This window comes from Pomacea canaliculata, linkage group LG4 (assembly GCF_003073045.1).
Source record: "Pomacea canaliculata isolate SZHN2017 linkage group LG4, ASM307304v1, whole genome shotgun sequence".
NCBI classification, from domain to species: Eukaryota; Metazoa; Mollusca; class Gastropoda; order Architaenioglossa; family Ampullariidae; genus Pomacea; species Pomacea canaliculata.
The window spans coordinates 34,667,947-34,678,243 of NC_037593.1; the positions used below are offsets into that span (position 1 = coordinate 34,667,947).

Consider the following 10,297-nt stretch of genomic DNA (forward strand, 5'->3'; position numbering starts at 1 on the left):
ATTTGCTAGTCTCCTGTCAGGTGCATTCAGTTGTTAAACTCTTACCGTTAGATACTAGCGCTCGTCGTGCGTCATTTCCTGTGTCCCAGTTCTGTTGGCCATTACACTTTCTTTCCTTCTATTTTCCGCTGTCCCTGTCTTTCCATTCCTCTTTTTATTTTGTCAGTCACTGCCTCATAATGATTGTCTGTTCCTCTGTTTTTCTAGCCTTTTTCTGATTGTCTCTCTGTGTCTATTAGTCCCTCAGTCTTTCTGTCTCTTCATGTCTCTTTTTTATGCAGCCATGTCTCTTTCTGTTTGTCCATCCGTCTTTGTCGAACCTTTTTCTGATTGTATGTCTTTCTTTTCTTGTTTTTCTCCTGACTTTCTGATTGTCTCTCCTTGTCTAGCACTGTCTGATTCACGTCCCTTTCTCTATGATTGTCTATCCCCGTGTCTGTTCCACTTACCTTGCCTCTTGTCTGTTCCTGTCTTTGTCTACTACAGCATCTGTAAGTATCTGGCTGTCACAGTTTATGGCTTTTATTTGTATGTTACATTTTCTCTGTGTGTGTGTGTCTGTCCCGGACTCTGGCAGGCTGTCTGTGACTAGTGCCTAGCCTAGTCTAGTCTAGTCTATACTCTAGTCTCCTGTTCTCACAACTTTACTGTTTCCGTTTCTAGCCAACCACACACACATCCCTCCAGACGAGTGTCAGCTCTGCACACCTCCAGAATGTTGAATCTGTTGGTGTCACAAAAGTCCCGGGCACCTATCTCAGTTCCCATGTACCAGCCATTGAAGGGGCAGGCAGTGAACTCCAGGCCACCACAGTCAAACAGCATGGCGGACACGGCAGGCAGGGCGTACCACCTCAACCCCAGCTCCGCAAACCACGGGTATCTGCCACAGGGGTAGGGCGCATTCTCTTACTTGTTTACAACCACTCCTTTCAGATGAAACTGTCGTGTTTAGACTTTGAAATTTAATTAATATCTACTGATCGCGGTCCTCTGGGGAATGTCTAAGAATACTATTGTACTGTGGAACGTCTAAGAATAGTACTACACTGGGGAATGTCTAGTGAGAATAGTACTACATTGGGGAATGTCTAAGAATTGTATTGTACCAGGGAATGTCTAGTGAGAATAGTATTGTACTAGGGAATGTATAGTACTGCACTGGGGAATGTCTAAGAATAGCATGGTACTAGTAAAGTGTGGGCGTGAATGTGTGGGGAGTGGGGAAAGGTGAGTGTGCTGTCTGCTATGTACTGTATATTTTACATGGTGTGGACCGTCTAACATTCATTAGCATCAGCACAAGGCTTTGTAGAAACAAGAAATAACAAGATGAAGGCATGGCTAGCGAGAAAAATAAATGGGAAATGCTATTCACTCCTGACAGTCCTGTTATTTCTCTCTCCGCCTTACTTGGGATGTTTAATAGGAACCTCCAGGATCAGTTCCGGTGGTATCTCGAAAAACTCGGGGTCGTGGCCACCCGCTTGCAGAACCAGGGGCAGGACGTCGAACATGGTGCCCTTAGGCCGCCACCCCATCTTCATCACCACCTGCCACAACAGACATGTGCTTCTCTGAGTACTCACCATACACAGTGGTCAGTGTTGCTGTCCAGTAGCAGCAGCCATGTAGGCCACAGGTCACGACTGTCAACATTCCCAGTTCTCTTATCAGTGGGCTTCCGTAAATAAAAGTTTGTTTTATTTCTTGGGTACTGTGTCTCTGCCATTGTTTTATTTATTTCTATTTTGGTAGGTTAGGTCTTGTCTATTTCTTATCTTTATCTGTCGGTTAGAGTGGGTCTGTCTGTCTGTCTGTCTGTCTGTCTGTCTGTCTGTCTGTCTGTCTGTCTGTTGTTTACCGGGGCTGAGCAAATCAAAAGCGGACACTGTAAGTCAGGGTTAGGGTGTCTCTATCTGTTGTCTATCTCTCAGAATGTCTGTCTGTCTGTCTGTCTGTCTGTCTGTCTGTCTGTCTGTCTGTCTGTCGCTTCCTCCGCATGGTGGACACACGAGACAATGAATCAACGATTTGTAAAAATGACGACAGTAACGGACTTGGCGCACTGGAAGGGGGGATCGCTTGTCCCAGTGTGATTAATATTTCACACACCTGATGGCCGGGGCATGCGAGTAAAATCGTTTATCGTTTTTTTTTCTCTGATACCGAAGACGACTGCTGTGTAAAAACACTTCCTACAAGATGGCAGCTGTCAGACACATCCACGATGTCAACTCTGTACTCAGTATGCAATCTGTCTTTTATACATATAAGTTGATAATAACTTATTAATAACTTAGCTTGCTGACAATGGCATCTGAAAGATGTTTCCTCGTAAGTACATTTGCAGCTCGGGTACCTGAATGATGATTACTTTTCTCAAGTACTTTGACAACCAGATGCAGCACTGGGTGATCCGACTTTTATTCTCACCCTGATAAAAATAGAACAAAGTTGATTCGCTGCTTGTTTCCCTGAATGACAAAGAGGAACTGGAAAAGTGATATTTACTTGTCTTCAAACACCTGTTCAATTGTTGTAGAAACCACTGTTCACTTGTACTAGACACTGCTGTTCACGTGTACTAGACACTGCTGTTCACTTGTACTAGACACTGCTGTTCACGTGTACTAGACACTGTTGTTCACTTGTACTATACACTGCTGTTCACTTGTACTATACACTGTTGTTCACTTGTACTATACACTGCTGTTCACGTGTACTAGACACTGCTGTTCACTTGTACTAGACACTGCTGTTCACGTGTACTAGACACTGCTGTTCACTTGTGCTAGACACTGCTGTTCACTTGTACTAGACACTGCTGTTCACGTGTACTAGACACTGCTGTTCACGTGTACTAGACACTGTTGTTCACTTGTACTATACACTGCTGTTCACGTGTACTAGACACTGCTGTTCACTTGTACTACACACTGCTGTTCACGTGTACTAGACACTGCTGTTCACTTGTACTAGACACTGCTGTTCACTTGTACTATACACTGCTGTTCACGTGTACTATACACTGCTGTTCACTTGTACTATACACTGCTGTTCACGTGTACTAGACACTGCTGTTTACTTGTACTAGACACTGCTGTTCACGTGTACTAGTCACTACTGTTCACTTGTACTAGACACTGCTGTTTACTTGTACTAGACACTGCTGTTCACGAGTACTAGACACTACTGTTCACTTGTACTAGACACTGCTGTTCACGTGTACTATACACTGTTGTTCACTTGTACTAGACACTGTTGTTCACTTGTACTATACACTGTTGTTCACTTGTACTATACACTGTTGTTCACTTGTACTATACACTGCTGTTCACTTGTACTATACACTGTTGTTCACTTGTACTAGACACTGCTGTTCACGTGTACTAGACACTGTTGTTCACTTGTACTAGACACTGCTGTTCACGTGTACTAGACACTGCTGTTCACGTGTACTAGACACTGTTGTTCACTTGTACTATACACTGCTGTTCACGTGTACTAGACACTGCTGTTCACTTGTACTACACACTGCTGTTCACGTGTACTATACACTGCTGTTCACGTGTACTAGACACTGCTGTTCACTTGTACTAGACACTGCTGTTCACGTGTACTAGACACTGCTGTTCACTTGTACTAGACACTGCTGTTCACGTGTACTAGACACTGCTGTTCACGTGTACTAGACACTGTTGTTCACTTGTACTATACACTGCTGTTCACGTGTACTAGACACTGCTGTTCACTTGTACTACACACTGCTGTTCACGTGTACTAGACACTGCTGTTCACGTGTACTAGACACTGCTGTTCACTTGTACTAGACACTGCTGTTCACTTGTACTATACACTGCTGTTCACGTGTACTATACACTGCTGTTCACGTGTACTAGACACTGCTGTTTACTTGTACTAGACACTGCTGTTCACGTGTACTAGTCACTACTGTTCACTTGTACTAGACACTGCTGTTTACTTGTACTAGACACTGCTGTTCACGAGTACTAGACACTACTGTTCACTTGTACTAGACACTACTGTTCACTTGTACTAGACACTGCTGTTCACGTGTACTATACACTGTTGTTCACTTGTACTAGACACTGTTGTTCACTTGTACTATACACTGTTGTTCACTTGTACTATACACTGTTGTTCACTTGTACTATACACTGTTGTTCACTTGTACTATACACTGCTGTTCACTTGTACTATACACTGTTGTTCACTTGTACTAGACACTGTTGTTCACTTGTACTAGACACTGCTGTTCACGTGTACTAGACACTGCTGTTCACGTGTACTAGACACTGTTGTTCACTTGTACTATACACTGCTGTTCACGTGTACTATACACTGCTGTTCACGTGTACTAGACACTGCTGTTCACGTGTACTAGACACTGCTGTTCACTTGTACTACACACTGCTGTTCACGTGTACTATACACTGCTGTTCACGTGTACTAGACACTGCTGTTCACTTGTACTAGACACTGCTGTTCACGTGTACTATACACTGCTGTTCACTTGTACTAGACACTGCTGTTTACTTGTACTAGACACTGCTGTTCACGTGTACTATACACTGCTGTTCACTTGTACTACACACTGCTGTTCACTTGTACTAGACACTACTGTTTACTTGTACTAGACACTGCTGTTCACGTGTACTAGACACTGCTGTTCACTTGTACTACACACTGCTGTTCACTTGTACTAGACACTGCTGTTTACTTGTACTATACACTGCTGTTCACGTGTACTAGACACTGCTGTTCACTTGTACTATACACTACTGTTCACGTGTACTATACACTGCTGTTCACTTGTATTCGTTCAATTATTCTAGAGACTGCTGGGACTACCAAACAGACTTACCAACATCATATCTGTGTTTGCATAAGTAGGAGGCTTCGTGTAAAGACGTCGTTAAGAAGTTTATTTAGAAAGATATTTACTGGCAAGGAATTGTTAATCGCAATAATTGAAATGAAGCAGCGCCTCGACACACAACAACAAGTGCGGCAGGACTCTTACCAAGCTGGGAAACAAAGGGGTGGCCTACAAGACTACAATGGGGTATCGGGTGGGTAACGACCCGTCTCCTGCTGTGACCAGACACGACTGCTGGTCCTCAGCCCTTCAGGTCGGTAAACAAGCCTCAGCTTCAGGAAGCAGGCGGCTCTGCATCAGCGACAACATCGAACGAGTGCGCCATTGGATTTTGTCGACAAACAATTAAACTGCTTCCATTCTTCAAAAACAATTGTTTTCTAGCATTTCTCTTCCCCCGGGGACGCATCGTTGGCGGTTATCGTGTGCTTCGTTGAGAACATAACGACACACCGACTGCACGCTGCTTCTTCATCGATCATCTGCCGATGTGACGAACCTCGATGGTCTTTGGATGCTTACAGGTCTCTGAATATTGACCTCCTCAAGAGGTGATGAACCTGAGGGGAGGGGATGTGTGGGGACCTAGTCAGGGTGGGGGGTGGCAAGAGCACTCAAAAGGTCTCTAAGTATTGACCTCCTAAGGATGGCAAACTCCTAAACTTATCAGGGTACGTGCGACACACGATCCCCGCTGAGCACAGGGTAGGGGATATCGGGAGAAGTGTTTACTTTCACTCCGTGTCCTCCATCAACATCAATACAAAATGTCTTCATGATGTCACAACACTCACAACAAAGTTCTTCCCGACATCCACACTTTTATACACAAGCAGTAAAAGCGAAGGTTAGAACCTGTGAATAGAGAAGTGGTTCCACCAAAATGTAAATGTTGAAATGTTGTCTCGTGCTGATTACAGGGAGCATTGAGAGACAGAGACTTGAGAGTTTCTTGCGACCATCAGCTGAGTATGAAGGATGTAGCTTACAGAAAAGTGTATTTGCTCACTACTACAGCAATATTTTAGCCTAGTCTCCACCTCAACACACATTGGGGTGGAGCAGGCCGTGTCAAGATGGCCACCGAGGTGTCGTGAGTAGTACAACTTGGCTCTTCACAATATTCACAAAGCTCCCGACATGTAGAAAACTCCAGACGTGACAGAACATCTACTGACAACCTCTCAATGCATGTGACATGCGTGGTGTGGTGTGAATATCCTCTTTATACTAACCTCTAGAATGTTCCATATGGATCGCCATGTAAACCTCAAATTTCTTAGAAAACCCCCGACCGCTATTTGAGTACTCTCCGCACACATCCTCTGTATTTCACATGTATTTCACCTTTCACCTTTCACCGAGAGGCCGAACTGGTGGACATTGCTCTTACTTCCAAGCCGCGGCCTGACTGTCTTGATGTCAGACTGTCGGTCCTTCCACTCCGCTAGCCTTCTTCTCTCTCTCTAACGGACAAGACTCACAACCTTTAGGGTCCCGGTCAAATCAAACCTCAAATCGTATTACCTGTAGTCACTTCTGTCCCTTTGTACTGCCCTTGGCTGCCCTTCGTTTCCGAAGAGAATCGTTGTGTGATGCATTTATGTTTGTGGCTTCTCGGGTGGCTCGGCTGCCCCGTGTTCACGAGCAGAACTGTAGGCAGTGGAACTCCGTTGTCGCGATGACTGCTGGGTGTACTCGTTGTTGTCGCCCTCCTACAGCAACATGTCTCCTCCACAGGCTGACCTGAAAGTTTATGGCGGTGATCTACATCGGTCTACTCTACTGGCTTCTGTCGCTGGCTGCAGCTTGTTTCTTCTGTCTTCATGCTGCACGGCGGATGTTTGTCTGTAAGATGTACTTTATTTATGTCGGCCACCTGCTGGACCCTCGCTTGTTGCTGTCAACTGTACAGCAGCTGGCGCGCGCGACATTCCACCTGCCGCCATCACCCGTCCAAGGAGGAGGGCCTTGAGGAGTATGACTGGAAAGTGACCTCTGCCTCACGACGGGTCACTGACCTTTTGTGGGCCACACAGCAGCACAGTGTCAGCAGCCGCTGGTGGTCATCCCAGCAGACAGTCACATCTCGCTACTACGCCACCTAGCGGGACCGAGCAAAAGTGGCCTAGTAGGCAGATTTGACAGGGTGAGTAAGATGTCCACTGGACTGCACACGCCGACCTGCACGGCAGGGATCCAATGGCTTTACGATTCGTAACTAGTCTGGAGCGGGGCGATAACTTTTGTCGCGACTTCTCTTGGCTTTATTTCTCCAACTCTCTTCATCATCAAAGTCGTCCATCTTGAAATCTGTGCGGCCTTCTTCTTCTTCTTCTTCTCCTCCTCCTCTCGGTCCTAGTCGCCCCAAGTGGAGCGTAGGGCCGCAACCACACCCGCCATCCGACCCGCTTGTGGGCATCCCTTTCCAGTTGGGAACGTAGATGACGTTGTACGTAGATGACGTTGTACGTAGATGACGTTGCACGTAGATGACGCTGTACGTAGATGACATTGTACGTAGATGACGTCGTACGTAGATAGCATTGTACGTAGATGACATTGTACGTAGATGACGTCGTACGTAGGTGACGTTGTACGTAGATGACATTGTACGTAGATGACATTGTACGTAGATGACGTCGTATGTAGATAGCATTGTACGTAGATGACGTCGTACGTATATACGTAGGGCCTGCACGTGGACATTTTCAACTCAAGATTCCTGCGCTACACTTGCAGACGACTCAAAGTCTCACAGCCGTAGAGGAAGGACAACGGTGAGTAAAGCAGAGTGAAGTGAGGTGAGTAAAGAGGGACAACGGTGATGTATATTTTATTTTCACGGAAGTTGTGATGCGCTGATTAAGAATCTTGTCAAGTCTACTGTAGGGTTAGGGTTAGGGGTTAATCTGGCCAAACATCCTGTCAGGGTTGGAGTTATCGTATTCACTAACCCAAAGTCAAGGTTAGGGTCAGGGTCTGATCGAGCCAATAGTCTCATCAGGGTTGTGTCTATGTGGTGATGTGGCTAACTGTCTATGTGGTTATGTAGCTATGTGGCTATGTGTCTATGTGGTGATGTGGCTATGTGGTTATGTCTATGTGGGCTATGTGGTTAATGTGTCTATGTGGTGGTGGCTATGTGGCTATGTGTTATTGCTATGTGTAGTGTTATGTGTGGCTATGTCTATGTGGTTATGTGTCTATGTGGTGCTCTATGTGGTTATGTGGCTATGTGGTCTATGTGTTATGTGTTATGTGTCTATGTTGTGATGTGGCTATGTGGATATTGTCTATGTGGTTAGTGTCTATGTGGTGTGTGCTATGTGGTGATGTGGCTATGTCGTCTATGTGGTGTATGTGTCTATGTGATGTGGCTATGTGTTATGTTCTATGTGGATGTGGCTATGTGGCTATGTTTATGTGTCTATGTGGATGTGGCTATGTGTCTATGTGTCTATGTGGTGATGTGGCTATGTGGTTATGTGTCTATGTGTATGTTCTATGTGGTTATGTAGCTATGTGTGCTATGTGTTATGTGTCTATGTGGTTGATGTGGCTATGTGGTTATGTGGTCTATATGTGTCTATGTGGTTGTGTCTATGTGTTATGTGTATGTGTTATGTGTCTATGTGGTGATGTGGCTATGTGGGTATGTGTCTATGTGGTGATGTGGTCTATGTGGTGTGGCTATGTGGTTATGTGTCTATGTGGTGATGTGGCTATGTGGTTATGTGTCTATGTGGTTATGTGTCTATGTGGTTATGTGGTTATGTGGTTATGTGTCTATGTGGTGATGTGGCTATGTGGTTATGTGGCTATGTGGTTATGTGTCTATGTGGTTATGTGTCTATGTGGTGATGTGGCTATGTGGTGATGTGGTTATGTGTCTATGTGGTATGTGCTATGTGGTTATGTGGCTATGTGTTATGTGTCTATGTGGGTTATGATGTGCTATGTGGTGTGTCTATGTGTTACTGTGATGTCTATTGTGATGTGGCTATGTGTTATGTTATATGTGTCTATGTTTGATGTGGCTTATGTGGTTATGTGGCTTGGTTATGTGTCTATTGGTGATGTGGCTATGTGTTGTTTATGTGTCTATGTGGTGATGTGGTTATGTGTCTATGTGGTTATGTGGTTCTGTGTGGTTTATGTGCTTATGCTATGTGGTTATGTGGTTATGTGCTATGTGGTTATGTGTGTGTGCTATGTGGTTATGTGTGTATGTGGCTATGTGGTTATTGAGTGCTATGTTGATGTGGCTATGTGTTATTGTGGCTATGTGGTTATGTATGCTATGTGGTTATGTGTCTATGTGTGATGTGGCTATGTGGTTATGTGGTATGTGTCTATGTGATGTGGCTATGTGTGGTTATTGTGGTGATGTGGTTATGTGTCTATTGTGGTGATGTGGCTATGTCTCTATGTGGCTATGTGGGTGATGTGGTGTCTATGTGGTCTATGGGGTGGGGTATGTGGCTATGTGGTATGTGGCTATGTGGTTATGTGGCTATGTGTCTATGTGGCTATGTGGCTTATGTGGCTATGTGGTTATGTGGCTATGTGGTGATGTGGTTATGTGACTATGTGGTGATGTGGCTATGTGTCTATGTGGTTATGTGGTGATGAGGCTATGTGGTTATGTGGCTATGTGGCTATGTGGTTATGTGGCTATGTGGCTATGTGGTTATGGTATGTGGCTATGTGGCTATGTGGCTATGTGGCTATGTGGTTATGTGGCTATGTGGTTATGTGGTTATGTGGCTATGTGGTTATGTGGTTATGTGGCTAAGTGGCTATGTGGTTATGTGGTTATGTGCTTTAGTCTTACACGCACCCTCGTCTTCTCCTGTAGGTCTCCACATGTGGAATTACCGGTCCTGACCCTTCGGTTTCAGTGCTGCAGGCCTCCTGCAAAAATCTTTCATAACTTGTTTTTTTTTTTTTTCTCTCTTTTGTTTCCCTTTGCTCTCCTCTATTTTTCCGACCCCGAAAACTGTGTCATAGCATTTCGCTCTACTTTGTAGACTTTCTTTCTCTCTTCGTATTTGAAGCCAGAACAATGTGTGGTAGCTTGAAGATGCTTATGAGCTCATTAGTTTGCATTGTAAATAAATTATTTAATAATGTGAAAACCTGTGGTCATTAGTGACATGCCTAACGGAGAAAATCTGTGAGTGAATCAGTGTAATTTAAGTACCACAGCCCCGCGCACTAAATCACAGGGACCCACTAACCCTGGCTTTGACTCTCAGCGGCGGTGTAGGAGCCACAGGTACAGCCTCGGGTGGGTTGTGTCCATACCCGCAACCCCTGAACTCTCAACTCCTGACACTGTCTTGGTAAATATCACAGAGTAAAGTGTAAACTCTACCCATTACCTCTTGT

The 10,297-nt window shown here is 44.9% G+C and overlaps 1 protein-coding gene across 7 annotated transcripts in view; it reads right to left on the reverse strand.

The window, feature by feature from the left end:
* The window catches only part of LOC112563084 (nitric oxide synthase, brain-like), a 98,985-nt gene that overhangs the window by 43,664 nt on the left and 45,024 nt on the right, over positions 1 to 10,297 (reverse strand). For all 7 annotated transcript variants that reach the window (XR_003098958.1, XM_025236805.1, XM_025236808.1 and 4 more), the window contains 2 exons: positions 1,414 to 1,553; positions 709 to 883 (listed from right to left, as the gene is read on the reverse strand). Coding sequence is in view for 6 of the 7 variants with exons in the window: in XM_025236805.1 (XP_025092590.1) it covers positions 709 to 883; positions 1,414 to 1,553 (315 nt within the window). In the remaining variant the exon portion in view is untranslated. The remainder of the gene's footprint in view (positions 1 to 708; positions 884 to 1,413; positions 1,554 to 10,297) is intronic.